The following is a 15621-nucleotide window of genomic DNA, read 5'->3' as shown; positions in this document are numbered from 1 at the left end:
ATGTAATCGCTTATAATCAGGATTCTTCTTTATTAGCTGTATGCCAAGCATCCATCGAATCACCCATGAGTATGGAGAACTTGGAATATTCACAGATGGCCAGTCCTTTCGAGACTCCACCGTAGTTATAAATTCTGACTTACTCCGTATCAGTTTGATCAACCGACTGTCTAGATGTCCATCGATAGCAGCCGAGCAACCTGTATCAGACCCTCCACACATCAATCTCATCGTGGGGTAAGCTTCGGCAACTGCGCTGATGTAGCCCCACATTCGTATACAGAGTATAGTACGATATAACTGGCACATGTATATCGCTCTAGTTCGTTTGGTCCTTTCCTTCGCGAGACTTTAAAAGAGACATTGTTCCCACGCAGGTAAGAGAGACGGCAGCAGGCTACTCACACATCTATCAGTGCGGCTGGTTCCCCAGCATGGGCAGTTTCACTCCAAGGTCCTTGGGCTCTCCATCGCAGGTTTCTACGCGTTCGAGAACTTGATAGTTCACATTCGCCATAATCATGTTGGGTCGCTGATGGTAGCACTGTCGTCACCTTTGTTAGGCCTGATGAAGTCATATTACCCTGCATGGAGAACGCCTTTCCCGCCTCCTCTGAATTACCGGAAGCTCTGCTAAACCGACCAGGTTGATGAATTTGCGGCGAAGCTAGAAATCTGATAATTCCGTTATCCAATTCAGCTTTCATGAATGCTGGATACTCGTCCTGTGCGCCAAAAGAAGATGGCTGATAACCAACACGAAGACGGTCGATGTACAGGAACTGAAGTCTCCACGACTGCTGTTCACCAAGCAACCCCACTCGCGCCTCACCACAAATCATAACGACACATAAGAAGCATAATTGTTATGCTCCCGAAGCTACGCCATGATTGTAAGTTCTAAATCGATTGTAAGGCATCAGACCAAATACCCCATGGGGCAGGAATCAGCGCCAATGAGATGATTTCGCTTTCGCATTCGGGTGTTCTACGACATGGAAGAATAGCAACAACGCATCACATCAATCATCCGTGTGGGAAAAAGAGAAAAAAAAATAGTTTGATCGCAAGATGAAGATCGTCCTTGACTGAGAGAGGAATGCGCAAAAGCCAGAACTGAGAATACTGCAGCTAGACCATCAGTGGACATAAAACAGCAACACCAACTAACCGGATTGGTCATAAGTTGAGGCAGAACCGGGACAATGCAACAAATCACAGAGCAATCCCCCTCACCCGTCAGCCATTACCTAAGGATCTTAAGGCACCTGAAGGATCCTTAAACTTCGGGGATGTTGGTTGCACTCGGAGAGTTTCCTGCTTCCATCCGTCTGCAATCTCCCACCTTCCATCAGTTTTTGATAATGTAGCTTTACTCTTAGGCCCTCAAGTCCATCCTTATTTATCCCCCTCGCGGCCGCCACCTTCCCCGCGAGAACCATCATGGTTTTGAAGAAGTGTAACATCTGTGACCGTCGATTCAAGAAGACGGAGCATTTCAAGCGTCACGAACGGTCTCGTTAGTAGATTTATCAGAATTGAGACAATCAATCTATTCTAATGGCTCTGTGTACAGACACCAAGGAAAAGCCTTACGAATGTAACATCTGCCATAAACGATTCTCTCGAAGGTGGGTCATGAACGTGTCGAATCTGCGCTTGATATACGGCAGTACCTGCTCAGGAAAGTGACGGTGCTAATGATTGCACTACAGTGATGTGTTGAGTCGCCATGCAAAAGGTCATAATGCCGCGTCGTCAAGCGCCACCAACGGGGTAGTGAAGACTGACCAGCATCATACTTCAACTACTCATGCGTATGACCAACAGCACTCTCATGTCAACGGCAACGGCCAGTTCATCCCGAGCATCAACCCGAGCACCAACCCGGTAGACGCACAGCAGGCACAGACCGTGCAGTTTATACCGCGCGAAATCTCCCTTACAACACCGGACAGGCTACCGTCATCCTCTCTTGATTGCCTGGCGGACATATCTGCTCACCAGGCTCGGACTCAAACCCAGCTCAATCCCATGGTGATGGATCACCAGCAGGCCTACCTCGGGTGGGGTGATGTCAGCGCAGCCGAACCGTCCCCGTTCAGAGCGCCCGTATTCGTCCCAGTGCCAAATGACATCCTCCAATTTTGGCTGGAACCCCGGGCCGACACCACCTCAAATCCTAGTCCGATAGACCTCATGCGCGACGCCAGTGTGAGTCTTGTGGATGATCAGGCACCAGCGTCGCCTAGAGCGCGGCAGAATGGTCATCCGGTTGAGAATCCGAGCATCCAATCTCCGAGCAACATTCCCAGTGAGAGATTTGCCAAAGTACAGCGGTACTGGCTCACCCCAACGAATAACACCGGCCGCTTGATGAACACCTTGTGGCGGGATGTAGCCTCATGCTCCCTGGACAATATCCTTGGAGTGTATTCGGGGCAACCCTTCAACGGTCCGTCTGGACTATTAGGGGATTCGAGGTATGGATTAGACGAGGAGTGCAGGCAGAATCTTCTGGCCACCTTTGGCCAGGCTCGACGCAGCACGTCAAATGATGCTTCAAACGCTCCACGCATGTCTGAGGCACCTTTTGGCTCTCCACAAGCCTTTCCTCCAGCTGAAATCCTGGACATGGCACTCGACTTGTACCTTCGCAATTTCCAGCCGCTAGTACCGTTCGTCCATATCCCTACATTCTCTGCAAAGAGGACTCGCTCACCAGTGCTCTACGTCATGTGTATGATTGGTATGATCATTCTGGGTACGAAAGGAACAACATCGTTTGTCTCCAAGAATTTCGACGTGAGTCCAGTTGTCTGATTGTCAAGCGATGTTGCTGAGTTCCTGTGTTTGCTAGTTGGTCCTTGACAGAATCACCGACGAATTGGCCAAATGCGCAGCAGGAAGTGAGAACCCTGTTGGTACGGTGTCTACCTTTGCCGCGGCTTTTCTTTTCCTCAATTTGGCTGCAATGACTGGGGTAAGAGCTCCCGCCCCTGGGCCAGCTGAATCGTGCTGATTTGGCCGCAGGAAAAGGAGCACATTGCTAAAAGCCAAATGCTGTATATCAACCTTATGACTGTAGGCCTAATCCTCATCTGTCTCATTATGTGGAAGCGATAAATGCTAACAGCTATCAGATTGCGCAAAGACATGGGTTATTCGCTGCAACAGAAGGACAAATTCTCGACATGAGTCTCTATGAGGCAATTCCCGATGTCAATGCAAGGTGGAAAGCATGGAGTAAAGTGGAGTCTGTGAAGAGGCGCGTATATCGACTGTGGATAGAAAAGCCCGGCTCCTGCTGACTGACTGCGCAGACTTATCATTGGACTTCTGCTACTCGACTCCTGGTACTCATCCTTCTTGTCAACGAGCCCCATCATCGTGCCAGATGCAATACAGTTTATTTTACCGTGTGACGGAGCAATCTTCGACGCGAAAACTGCCATGCATTGGATGCAGCTTATTAGCATGGGCAAGCGAATCTTGATGCCGACCGTGGTTGCTCCATCAGAAAATGTCGACCTTCCTGCGCTGGATAACTCAGTCGACGGTCTGTGCATGCACGGGGTGTTGGCAATGGTTCAACTCCGGCTCTGTGAGGCTTATCACCGTCTATTATCCAACCGAGCAAATTACCCGTTCGCGCCATGCCATACCTACGCTATGGACGGCCGTGCAAGATGTCTGCCAACACTGCAGCTGCAAATAGCTGATAAATACAGGGAAGCCCTGGAGCGACTTAATCCGAATGCTGTGGTCATGTGGCACAATATGTGCATGACACTCACTGCGGACATCCAGATATTCGAACTGGCTGCGGGTCGGTCAGGTCCTCTGCCAGCCCGGAAAGCCCTCGATGATATCGCCATATGGTCTCAGACACCAGCGGCCCGAAGGTCGTGTCTCCACGCAGCCCAAATATACAAAGCCATGATCAACCGCAAAGCATCAGATCATACCATGTTCCACTCGATGCTCGCACTCTTCACTGCGGCGCTTGTGCTGGGGTTGTATACATTCATGGCACCACGTCCGCCAGAGACCACTGCCGGATGCATTTCCGTGGAACTCCTGGACGACGTTGACTGGCAGCAAGTCGGGCGAGAGGGTTTCACCAGCTTTATGGAACCTCGCGGTAACCATGCATTCACCGCGTCGGACAATTCAGCAGTCAATTTCATTCGTAATGGCGGTACACTGTACCTTCGCGGAATACCAGTGCAAGGAGGCTATCAATCTGCGCGGCGCATACTACTCGACTACGCGGGGCTCCTGAAGGACTCTGGGAAATGGAGCGTCCGAAAGTTCTCTCACGTCCTTCACATAATGAGTGATGTCCTCATGGATATTGAATAAGGTCTTATGGACCCCGATTTCAAGGGCTAATAATTGACTCTGCATGTCTGATTGGGGAACAATATAGTTATAGATCACTCCGGCTATGCCTGCATCTTTGATGCTAGGTTCTTACGAGTTTTATTCGTCGGCTTTATGTGACATTTGTCCTCGACATGACTCCACGGTTCTGTCCGCCTCCAGACGCTGGACGACTTGCGTTGCTGCCCCTTATTCACCAGCTTTGGTTAATGACAGCGCCTTTGTTAACTTCAAGATTTATTGAAGTCATATGTTATGGTTATGCTTTGATGACCATTGATACGAATCGCTTCTTCGTGATTAATGACCTCTGAGATGATGTATGAGGAAGCCTTTTTTGAATTCATGATCCCAGCGATTGGACGGCATCTGTACGCCTATACTATTTCGTTATTTACAGGGCCCTACGAGGGCGAAACAAGCCCATCACCATTGCCGAACGCGACTCCGCAGCTTGTTCAGCTCCTCTGGTGAGGCAATGACGCTCAGCGTGTGCATTTGCCCATCACGGAGATACGAATCTCCCTTTGGATCACCGGTCAACACCACCCTTGAACACCCACAATAGGGATGTCCGAACCACAATGCCTCCCCGTCCCTATCACTCTTCGCCTCAACATGCGCGCCCTTGGACTCAACCGACAATGGTTGATTGGTCTCGGTATACTTGGAGACACTCAGTCCGTTGCACCGCGCATCAGGCATATGCCACACATCGTCCAGGACAAGTTTGTTCGGCCGGGGATCATGAGGGCCACGCTGGACCTGTAGCTTGACCGTGCCAATGCCCAGGACTCGCGACCGGCCGATCTTCCCTGGTGAACGGCGGTAGGAGGTGAAGGTGGACCGGTTTTTGGCGTAGTGGCAGTTGCCGCCGACGACGATCCAGTCCCAGCAGCGATTGAATTTGTGAGAGCCGGCGTGCACGTTGGCCATTTGGCGTCGATGGTGTGAAGGAGTGGAAGTTGAGGCTTGGGAATGTGAATGCGATTGTGTCTTCTTCTGGACCCTGAGGTCTCGACGACCGTGCACTTCAGCCATTCCGCATTACTCAATCAGAGAAGAGAGAGTAGATGCCACGGGCAAGCTAATGAAATGAAACGAAATGAATCAAGTCAGCGTTTTACACTGACACTACTAAACGATCGACAGATGTAGAGATGCCTGCACAAAAAATTTTACCTAGATATACAACCGCCAACATGGAATATTTGAAACGCGAACCCCGTGGCAATCTCCCACATGAGGAATATATCCCTTTAGACTGAGCGACACGTTATCCATGATGTAACCCTATCAATGGTGAGATCCCATTGCACCGGATGATCGATAATCCAAGTCGTACAGATCGACCGATGAATCAAGATTAAAGTTAATCTTTACAGTGAGCCATTTTACCTACCCTAAGGAATAACTATCTCCACCCTGGTCCGGTCCACATCCTTGACGTCAGGAACCAGGGATGGGGCCACGACGGGGGGTAGGCTTGATGCTTGGTTTATGGCGAGAGATTTGTTTATATGCGCGCTGATGACGATATGAGAGGTGGAAATGTATTCTCCAGCATTGAGCGAGTGTTTGATACGATAAGTCTTGGACAGTCCGTATCTTCATACGGTCTGCAGTAGTGTATGAGTCTAAAGTAACTGTATATCTATCCATCGTACCATATGTATCTAAAAGTAATATGTGCAACGGGTATAGTACCAATCAACGCTAAAAAAAAACACCAGTTTCGAACCACACTCTTCACCTATAGAGAAGCCCCTCGACCATCTCCGCAATGGCGAGCGAGCTCGTCAACCCCGGACTCTCGATCCCTAGCAGGTTGATGAAGCCCGGAAATCCCTCCTCCTCCTGAATAACAAAATCCTGGAACCCCTTGCCCGTGTTGACGGCGCCGCCGCGGCCCAGCTTCGGCCGGATGCCGCAGTAATCCAGGCTGATGGCTTCCGGGGCAACACGCGGCAGGTACGCCTTGATCTCCGGCAAGGCCTGCTGCAGCCTCGCGGGACTGGGCTTCAGATCCGTCGGATCATCCACCCACTCGACGTCCGGTCCGAAGCGGATCCGACCCCCCAGGTCCAGCGTCAAATGCGTCCCCAGCCCCCCATGGCCCGGCAGCGTAGCCGGATAAACCAGTACGGAAGTCCTGGGAAACGAAGCCGAGTACGAGAAGTACGTGCCCTTGGCGTAGAACGGGGTGCGGTGCCGCTCCCGCGGCAGGACCATGTTGTTGATCGCGCAAGCCCCGTTTCCTGCGCTGTTGATGAGCGTCTCCGCCGTGATGGAGGTCTCGGCCCCGTCCGCCGACACAGCCGTGATTCTGTACCCGGCCCGGCCACCATCCAGCGCCTCGATCCCCGTCACGTTCGTCAGGAACGCGCAGTCCCCGCCGCGGTCCTCGAAGTCGCCCTGCAGGTATGTCATGAGCGCGTGGCTGTCAACGATGCCCGTCGTGTCGCTCTCCACGATCCCGGCGAGAGCTTGCACCTCCGGTTCCCGCCGCTGGGCCTCCTCGTGGCCGACGAGCCGGGTGGGTACGCCGAGGGTCTGCGCGAGCTTGTGTGTGCCCAGCGCGGCAGCCCATTGCTCTTCGTTCTGCGCGACGATCCATTTCTTCGTGTTGCGGTGGGGGATGCCTCGTTTTGCGCAGAGGTCGTACATCATCTGTTTGCCGCGGATGCAGAGTTTGGCTTTGAGGGAGTCGGTCCCGTAGTAGATCCCCGCATGGATTACCTGACAATTCAACGATCGCGTTAGGCCATATGCGTAGAAATACGACAAGAATTCAAATCACCTCGGAATTGCGACTGCTCGTCTCAGTCCCCACTGCATCATGCCGCTCCAAGAGAATAGTCGAGGTACCCTGTCTCAAGGCCAATTGGCGTGCGATCGCAAGACCGACAACGCCAGCTCCAATCACCTTGTCATCAATGAGTATTTGTCACTGAGCTGTATGCAAGTCCTAGGGAGGGACTTACTGCATGTGTGACGTCTGCGCTGGACGCCCGTGTGCTTGAGAAGTTGCGTCGTGCGAAGAATGGCCGCGATAGAGCGATGCAAGCGCGGGTAGCCATCGCTGTGGCTGTAGCGAAACCGTGATTCTGGTTTCAAGGTATGTGCAGAGGCAATATTTTCCGACTTTCAGGAAATTGAGAGCTAAATGATGGCCTGGGACGCAATAACCGAAGTGGAATCGGGATTGAGGCCGATGGCCGATAAGGCCGCGATAACACACCACTGCTCCCGCGGCCCTCCTGGAGTTACAGGGAAACTCTAAGTACACTCTACGATGACTTACTTATTAGCTACGCTCTATGTTGTCGCTTAACAGGCATTCATGGCATGTATGCCATCAATGTGTAGTTGCTGGTCAACGGTCAGGTCTTATAGAATTATGCATGTACAATATGCTGTTTCGCTATGAGGATATCGTACAACCCACACTATATAACCATGCGTAATTCACACTCAGCAACAGCTAGCCTCGTTTTCCAACGTTCTTGAGCATTTCGTCCAGGTGCTATAGGAGTCAGCGTAATCCAAATCCATGCTGGGAAGCTGCATACCTGTTTCTGTTCGGTTGCTAATTTGCCATGGGTATCCTGTGCTCCCTGTCAGAGATCAGACACATTCCGGAGTGGATGATTCGGCTTACACTGATGATGGTCAACACCAAAGAATAATTATTGAACAGAAATTTCTCCCTTCTCTTTGCGTCACCCCCGCTGCGACTAAGTTTGGTCAACAAGCCATCAAATTCGGCGACCAATCGCTTCAGACTGTTCGCAACAGGTTCGTCATCCCCAGCATCGCTGCTCAGCACTAATATCCCGTGCAGGAGTTGACCAAACCGCTGTGTGAGAAAGTGAGGTGCTGAAGATTGGGTCAAGTCATCGCCTCCAGCTAATGACAGGGCAGAAACAGCACTCCGACCGGTGTTGGACGCCACTCGTTTCAGGGACTCCCGGTGAAGGTCCATGATAACTTGGAATCGGGGCCAAAGCTGCATGTTGATTCCGTTGATGTAGGAATCGGCAACAGGCACTTTCCGCCGCTGCAGTTCGAATGCCGCTTGCTGGTTCAGTCGTACACAGATCAACACCCCCAATGAGTCTGTCGAGTTCTCGATCAATTGCTTTGTGAGACCTTGCCCCAGAGCGAAAACAGGTTCGAATATCTCGACGGCCTTCCGAGAAATCTGGTGAAAGGACAAAGTGGAAAACATCTCTGTCATGAAAGAATATTCAGCCGATATATTGTCCACCAAAGCCAGGTTAAAGTTTCTGAAAGGGACTTCGATTCCATGGAACGCATTGTCCTCTTCAGCGAGATATGCTGACAACGCCATGTGGTTACTAGTCCGAAGTATGTCAATACGTCTCCCCAGCGAAAACGGGTCATGCGCAGCGGACCCAGAGCGACCCGAGGAGATGATATGCCCTATGAAACATAAGCCTTGACTGCAGAGAAGAGCAACTGGACAAGAATGACGAACCTGTCTTCGGCGCGGAAGGGTCTCCTCCAAGTATATCGTTCCGATCACTCGGATAGACTTTGATCTTTTCAAGGGCCTGCAGATAGCGACTGAAATGAGAGAGATAGTACCAGCGCATAGTGTTAATGTATGCCTGCGTAATCTCTCCCGTAAGCTGAGGATGAGCTCGCGAGATGTAACTGTACAGGTCCTTAAACTTGACCAAGCGCTGCTGCTGGATGATTTGAGCATTGATGTTCGGAGAACGCAATGCTCTGATCTGGGACACTAGGTAGTCCCGGATCCTTTCCACTGCCTGCCACTCTCGTCAGCACGGACTCAAAGTTTGGGCCAATAGAAATGATACTGACTTTGTTCTTGATATCATTCAGAAGCGGTCGCACATCTTCAATTGCCTTTGTGCTACTGCTACCAGAAACCTTGGCTTCTATACTCGTCATACGTGCTTCGATCTCATTCAGGGCCTTGACCCAATTCTCGTCAATGGGTCCCTCGGCAATCATTCGAACAGCTCTCGGCGAGATACTGATTTCCTCAACAGCAGGTCCAAGAAGTTGCTCTACTTTGCGCCGGTTTTCCAGCATCGCATTCAACTGTACAGACCGAGTCTGGAGAGTCTCTATCTCAGCCGAAACAGCACCAAGTTCACTTTGGAAGTCATTCAGATACACCTCAACAGATTTTGAGACATCATCACAGCTTGTGATGGCAGCATGTAGTTCCTGGTACTTATCTCTTTCCTTCTCAAATTGCTGGAGCGTTTGTGCACTAACATCGGCAGAGGTAGCTCTCCGTGGCTCGCCTACCTGAGATACGAACTCCTCAAGGCTAAGGTCTCCGAAGTCTATGGTCTCAACCAAGTGTAATGGCTTTGCTTCCGGGGCTGACGCCTTCAGACACTCATTTGTCTCTACGTCAGCCTTCTGCTTTCCAATAATGTCCTTCAGCACCTCGAGCGGATCAGCTACATCAGAAGGACGGGACCTTGCAGCGCCTTGTTTGAGAACCGAACCATTGACTCCGCGTGCGGTTGCCGGCAGAGAGGTGGTTGAGTCACTTGGTGTCAGCAGAACGGATAACGAGGAGCCTTGCCGGTTCGGACTTGGACGGTTGTTCGGTGGAGCAGGCGAGAGGAGGGAAGAAGATCTTCGGGGTGCAGGTGAATTGCTGCGACTATCGAGAGGGACACAGGAGGGGGTGGAGTGACCTGATATGCGATCAAGCCACATCTTGGGAAGCAGGCACAGAAGAGCGTGCGGATATTGAGAAGCTCACAGCCCTCATTGAAGTCGAGCAAAGGTTGTCTGTGGAGTTTATAGATCTATGCCTGGCAAGCTCTCCACACTGGTGGCATGCAATGCAATTGATTTTGTGATATTCCCAGCAACTCAGGCTATTCAAGAAAGACAGCTTGTAGACATAGAGGCATATCTCAGCCGTCTCGCCAGAATTAGAGGACTGTCATGCACAACATACTCCACCCTTTGTTATCAGGCTTCCTATCACCAGCTGTTTATGGGCAGGTCGAGATGCTACGGCTGCGACCAGAGACCACAAGTGCAGCGTGTCTGAGGCCAAACCGCTTTAGGGACTAGCGACACAAGAAACCCCCGCCACAACAAAACTGCCATTTTTTTCGCAGGCGATTTGTCGATTTCTTTTCGCCCGTTCCTCCACCGTCTCCTCTAAACCCTCTCGAAGAAACTTTTTCCTCTTCCCTTCCTTCTCTCCTATCCCCCCTCTATCTTAAAAGAAAAACAAATCAGGTTTCGTCCTGTTCTACTCTCATTAATCCTCCATTCTCAATCACCCTTATACACTTTCACCATGGCTGACGAGGTATGACTTGGTTGATTCACTGTGTACTTTGCTGCGTTTCTACTCTCAGGCTGCCCCGCATCCATGCACATGTCCCCTCTTCTGCTTCATACCTCAACCATCGAGCGACCAAGCTACAACTGTCTTCAACTGTCATCTTATTCAGGCTGGGCACTATCAACTGACATTTGTTCTTTTCAGCATGAGACCTTCGAGTCCGCCGACGCTGGTGCGTCTGCGACCTACCCCATGCAGTGCTCCGCTCTGAGAAAGAACGGTCACGTTGTCATCAAGGGTCGTCCCTGCAAGATCGTTGATATGTCTACCTCCAAGACTGGCAAGCACGGTCACGCCAAGGTTCACATCGTTGCCCTCGATATCTTCACCGGCAAGAAGCTGGAAGATCTTTCTCCCTCCACCCACAACATGGACGTTCCCAACGTCACCCGTCGTGAATACCAGCTCGTAAGTCGACCTGCCAAAGCCATGTCAATCTCACCTCCAGATGTCTCACTGATATGCTTCGCAGCTTGATGTCACCGACGACGGTTTCCTCTCCCTCATGGACGAGGCCGGTAACACCAAGGACGACGTCAAGCTCCCCGAGGGTGAGGTTGGTGAGAGAATCCAGAAGATGTTCAATGAGGAGGGCAAGGACTGCAGTAAGTACCCAGCATTGCGCCTTGGGACGTGAATTGATATACTAACACGGACTACCCTAGACGTCACCATCCTCACTGCCATGGGCGAGCAGGCCTGCATGGATGTCAAGGAGGCTCCCAAATAAATGATCCCGACACTTATGGACCTCTTCTTGCTCCGTCGGCCATTGTGTCTCCAAGGGTCTCCTGTTTTATGTGTATGTCCTTTAGTTCATGGATGATGCGACGTTTTGGGCGATTTACGGCATGTCTGTTGCTCGACTTATGTCCGCCAATATAGCCTTGGATGTACGCTGCACCAGCGAAAGGAATTGCTTAAAGTTGACAGCATCAAGTGCCCTCTGCCAGGAAGCGGTCCTGCTCTTACGATAGTTTGACGATCAAAAAATTTACAAGCCTAATTAGGACAGCGATTGTCATACGCGTAGCTCTGTAATTTCTCCTTTACGGGTTTCAAGTACTGTCCTTTGTATCTGAGAGTTCTAGGGCGAACATTCTTAATCAGAAAATTTCTCAGATAATTCTGGGTTGTCCAAATAAACCTGTTCTTACCAGTTGACCAAGACATGAGGTATCAGAAAATCTTTTCTGGTATAAGCACCGATGGACCGAACCACGCCCTGAGAATCTCTCCCTCTTACTCTTCCAACCCACCAGACCATTCAAGAATGAACACAGCCGCCCTGGATGGAGTACACCACCCGAGGGGTCTGTGGGCAGGACGGGTGCCGTGAGACTCGATATTATCTAGACAACGGTCTCTGGTTTTGCAGGCGGGGTCATCAGCAGGAGGTACGGCCAAATCAGCCCAACCCCGCCTTCTTCAACCCATCACGCGAAAGCTTTCTAAGTTCTGATGGTTTCATTTTTTTCTGCAGGGTTTACAAGTGGAGGAAGATCCCGAGGATTTCGGCACTCAGGGCAAGACTAGTCGTGTAAAGAAGGCTGTGGCTGAAAAGGGCCATAAGAGTGAGCATCCGATAATCATCTCTGAGAAGATTGTACCTCTATTAATGGTGTGACAGCGTATCGTGGTCGACAAGCATACACGCTTTTTTTGCAGGTTTATCAATTGATTCTGTGGAAACAATGCCACGCCTTGGTTCAAGGTCGAGGTTTTCCAGCGGAGCTTGAGGTAAGTGAAACTACCTATGCTATGCTTCACCCAGCCATCATGCTTGATAATAGTCTCTAACTGGTTGTTTCAGGTCGTGGTCCGAGATCTTTGGGCTCTTCGTTTGGAAAGCCTGTCGGAGCGACTTCGCGACCCTGCTGAAGATGATAGAGAACCAGAACTCTTTAGTTCCCAGCCTGCCACGACGCTTGATGAGCCCGAGGGAGCATTCAAACTCAGTGGGAGAGCGGCTCAATGGCCCAGACTAATTGACACAATCGGGCTGTGTTATTTGGGCTGCCTGCTGATGAGGCTCCCAGTCACCATTGGAGAATTTCATCGGTAAATCTTCTTTTACAGTTCATGAGAACGGGAATGAACGTTTGACTGAGACTCTTTTCCAGGATGCTTATGCGAGAAGATTTTCCTTTCATCAGGATCCTGAGATTAATCCCACGGGAGATGAGGGATAAATTACCCCAGGAGTACATCGCTCTTTTGGAGACTACTGTAAGCCTCTATCTTCATGATGCCGACCGTGTCAGTACTGACCCTCGGATAGAGATTAATAAAGGCTGAGCATCTTCACAAAGCGACCCTGGAGCTATCGCTCTTGTATCACCATAAGTTTGGTGTTCAATTCCCGTCATTGAACACACCGGCCGTGTTATATCGCTATATCAAACGTCTCGCGCTCCCAGGTGCGAACTGTTCATGATTGATATTTCCTTATTTCGCAATTTTCTAACCCGCATGCAGTCGATGTATATCCCGCTGTTAAAAGGCTACAAAGTCTCGTGGGCTTCAGATTTGAGTTTCCAACGACCGTCCCCGGTAGAAGTCGGCCACTTCACTTGCCTGAAGTGCAGCTTATCACGCTTATTGTCATTTCTACAAAGTTATTCTTTCCATTTGACGACATCAAGAGGTATCCCGTATCCACACGGGAACCCAGCGCACAGGTGCTTGACTGGAAGCTTTGGGGACAAGTTCAAAGGCACTTCGACAGACGAGAAACGGCTGGGGGCAGGATCGGAAAGGGGAATGAGATACTCGTCACTGAGAAAGACGTCTTCGACATGACTCCGGCCCAATTAGATGAATACATGGACTGGTATGAGACTAGTTGGCTCGATCACAGCAGAGGTAAAGTGACCTTGCAACTCCGTCCTACGAGGTTTGACGAACGCTGATCCCCTGAAGTGTCGAACCCGTTAGCAGAGTTCTTCCCGGTTGGTCCGATGGGCTCGGACGGCCAGACTGTTAGCGACCCCACAGAAGGGGATGATGAAGCTATGCATGCAATGCTGGAAACAGTCACTAGCCAACTGAGACCAAGAAAAGCTATTTCTGATCCTAAGGCCAACGTGGCTCGCCCGGGGACATCGTATCCACGTTACCGAACCGAGTCCGAACTGCCAGAGATGGCAAGGTCCTTTTACGAGATCGCTGCTAAAGTAGCAGGTGTGTCTTTGTCTACACTCGTTAGAGCTGTGTCTCAGACTGAGACCAAAATCTCTCGGTGGTTGGACGATAAGAGGAGGATTGAGCACCATGGAGATCCTACGGAAATGGACGTGACTGATGAAGCGGGCACAGAAGATTTGGAAGCCATGGAGGATGAGGATATGTCTGGTTTGAGCGACGAGTCCTAACTCAAGATATGGTAGATAGCATTTCCCAGTTAAAAATTACGCTCATTCGACCCTCAGGAACTTAGCCGAAATAGGAAGTATTTTCCCAAAAAAAGAATGTCATGGAGTCAAACTACGACAAATTTCTGTCTGTCTGAACATTCGATGAGCATCCAGCAACGTAGAGAGGTTCCGGGTATGCAATTAGATGTTCGATGTATGGAAATGCGGAGATAATCCGAAACGGGAAAGTGACACCTACCAACCAGCGGCGACTAGAGGTGATAACAAAAATAGCCATTAGGGCTTAGGGTAACATGGCGTCGGTCCACCCAGGCTAAGCGAGAAATCCTCAAATTGACATCGCCTCCTACGAACGAGTATACAGCGATCGTCAGCCAGCAACAACGAAAAATCGCAGCCAGTACGTACAGCATCATGTTCTCCTACGCGATATATTTGGTGTATGGATTACGAGCTAACAGAACCTTTTTTCTGCAATTTTACAGTGCAGATGTAGGTCTTCCTGAGCCGTTCGGATTAACCCAGTGCCCATTTGTCCAACCTCATCCCATTCATCGACACGATATACGCGGAACCTCCGGAAAAGCCATGACTGACAAGTTTCGAACAATAGTTTCGTCAAGACCCTGACGGGTAAGACCATTACCCTCGACGTTGAGTCGAGCGACACCATCGACAACGTCAAGGCCAAGATCCAGGACAAGGAGGGTATCCCCCCTGACCAGCAGCGCCTGATCTTCGCTGGTAAGCAGCTTGAGGATGGCCGCACCCTGAGCGACTACAACATTCAGAAGGTACGCGAATCTCTGACGGACGACGATTGGTTTCGTTTCGTTTATGCGCATGGGGTATTTTCGGGAGATGCAAGTTGTTCGCTGGATTGCTGGACTTGGTTTCCGGATCCTCGGGCAGGACCGTCTGCGCCAGGAGATGTGTGGATTGTTATGGAGGATTTACAGTTATTGAGAAGGATGTGTTCGGCTGACCGGATGCTTTTGCACATGTTTAGGAGTCCACCCTCCACCTGGTCCTCCGTCTGCGTGGTGGTATTATTGAACCCTCCCTCAAGGCTCTCGCTTCCAAGTACAACTGCGAGAAGTCCATCTGCCGCAAGTGCTACGTACGTCTTTGTCCCGATCGCTCGACCCAACATGTAACCCGTTACTGGGGACGCTCGCTTTGGAATTCTTTACTAACTCGATCCCTGTATAGGCCCGTCTTCCTCCCCGTGCCACCAACTGCCGTAAGAAGAAGTGCGGTCACAGCAACCAGCTGCGCCCCAAGAAGAAGCTCAAGTAAACGATTTCTATCTTGTTACGGTTTTTCCGCGTTGCTGGGGGAAAGAGATGCTCGGAGCTATGACGTGATTGCTACATGGGAGGTTTTAAAAGGCGTTGGAATGATGAAACATTATAGCCGAAGTCACATATTTTAGTTGACCCCTCTCGAAAGAAGTTGCGCAATCGAACATCTGTAAAATTC

The 15621-nt window shown here is 50.6% G+C and overlaps 7 protein-coding genes across 7 annotated transcripts; 4 read left to right on the top strand and 3 right to left on the bottom strand.

Annotated features, from left to right (window-relative positions):
• Positions 1 to 108: 108 nt before the first annotated feature.
• AFUA_1G04110 (FTFMHR domain-containing protein) lies at positions 109 to 4365 on the top strand (the record flags this gene model as incomplete). The annotated part of the gene is made up of 7 exons (XM_077803812.1): positions 109 to 1519; positions 1577 to 1631; positions 1716 to 2805; positions 2861 to 2983; positions 3034 to 3084; positions 3144 to 3268; positions 3324 to 4365. Exons 1-7 carry the CDS (start codon positions 1444 to 1446, stop codon positions 4363 to 4365), a joined length of 2562 nt encoding a protein of 853 aa, XP_077659983.1. The 5' UTR covers positions 109 to 1443.
• A 447-nt stretch (positions 4366 to 4812) lies between these two features.
• AFUA_1G04100 (uncharacterized protein) lies at positions 4813 to 5427 on the bottom strand (the record flags this gene model as incomplete). Its single annotated transcript, XM_745066.1, has 1 exon — positions 4813 to 5427. One exon carries the CDS (start codon positions 5425 to 5427, stop codon positions 4813 to 4815), a length of 615 nt encoding a protein of 204 aa, XP_750159.1.
• A 519-nt stretch (positions 5428 to 5946) lies between these two features.
• On the bottom strand, positions 5947 to 7668 carry AFUA_1G04090 (NAD(P)/FAD-dependent oxidoreductase). The gene is made up of 3 exons (XM_745065.3): positions 7371 to 7668; positions 7187 to 7312; positions 5947 to 7125 (listed from the first exon to the last, which is right to left on the bottom strand). The coding sequence occupies exons 1-3, from the start codon at positions 7464 to 7466 to the stop codon at positions 6136 to 6138; spliced, it is 1212 nt and encodes a 403-aa protein (XP_750158.2). The 5' UTR covers positions 7467 to 7668; the 3' UTR covers positions 5947 to 6135.
• A 43-nt stretch (positions 7669 to 7711) lies between these two features.
• AFUA_1G04080 (putative GARP complex subunit (Sac2)) lies at positions 7712 to 10488 on the bottom strand. The gene is made up of 5 exons (XM_745064.3): positions 9238 to 10488; positions 8888 to 9182; positions 8048 to 8832; positions 7959 to 7994; positions 7712 to 7912 (listed from the first exon to the last, which is right to left on the bottom strand). Exons 1-5 carry the CDS (start codon positions 10114 to 10116, stop codon positions 7871 to 7873), a joined length of 2037 nt encoding a protein of 678 aa, XP_750157.2. The 5' UTR covers positions 10117 to 10488; the 3' UTR covers positions 7712 to 7870.
• Positions 10489 to 10533: 45 nt separating this feature from the next.
• Positions 10534 to 11780, top strand: AFUA_1G04070 (Eukaryotic translation initiation factor eIF-5A). The gene is made up of 4 exons (XM_745063.2): positions 10534 to 10726; positions 10907 to 11170; positions 11235 to 11367; positions 11428 to 11780. Exons 1-4 carry the CDS (start codon positions 10715 to 10717, stop codon positions 11490 to 11492), a joined length of 474 nt encoding a protein of 157 aa, XP_750156.2. The 5' UTR covers positions 10534 to 10714; the 3' UTR covers positions 11493 to 11780.
• Positions 11781 to 12018: 238 nt separating this feature from the next.
• On the top strand, positions 12019 to 14257 carry AFUA_1G04062 (TFIIB-type zinc finger domain-containing protein). Its single transcript, XM_077803811.1, has 8 exons — positions 12019 to 12159; positions 12246 to 12336; positions 12393 to 12502; positions 12576 to 12823; positions 12886 to 12991; positions 13044 to 13182; positions 13241 to 13627; positions 13685 to 14257. The coding sequence occupies exons 1-8, from the start codon at positions 12055 to 12057 to the stop codon at positions 14134 to 14136; spliced, it is 1638 nt and encodes a 545-aa protein (XP_077659982.1). The 5' UTR covers positions 12019 to 12054; the 3' UTR covers positions 14137 to 14257.
• A 221-nt stretch (positions 14258 to 14478) lies between these two features.
• Positions 14479 to 15621, top strand: ubiA (ubiquitin-60S ribosomal protein L40). The gene is made up of 5 exons (XM_001481652.2): positions 14479 to 14539; positions 14625 to 14631; positions 14753 to 14933; positions 15149 to 15259; positions 15352 to 15621. Coding segments are annotated over exons 1-5 (387 nt in total). The 5' UTR covers positions 14479 to 14538; the 3' UTR covers positions 15439 to 15621.

This window comes from Aspergillus fumigatus, chromosome 1, assembly GCF_000002655.1.
Source record: "Aspergillus fumigatus Af293 chromosome 1, whole genome shotgun sequence".
Lineage (NCBI taxonomy): Eukaryota > Fungi > Ascomycota > Eurotiomycetes > Eurotiales > Aspergillaceae > Aspergillus > Aspergillus fumigatus.
This window is presented reverse-complemented; position numbering and strand designations above follow the sequence as displayed.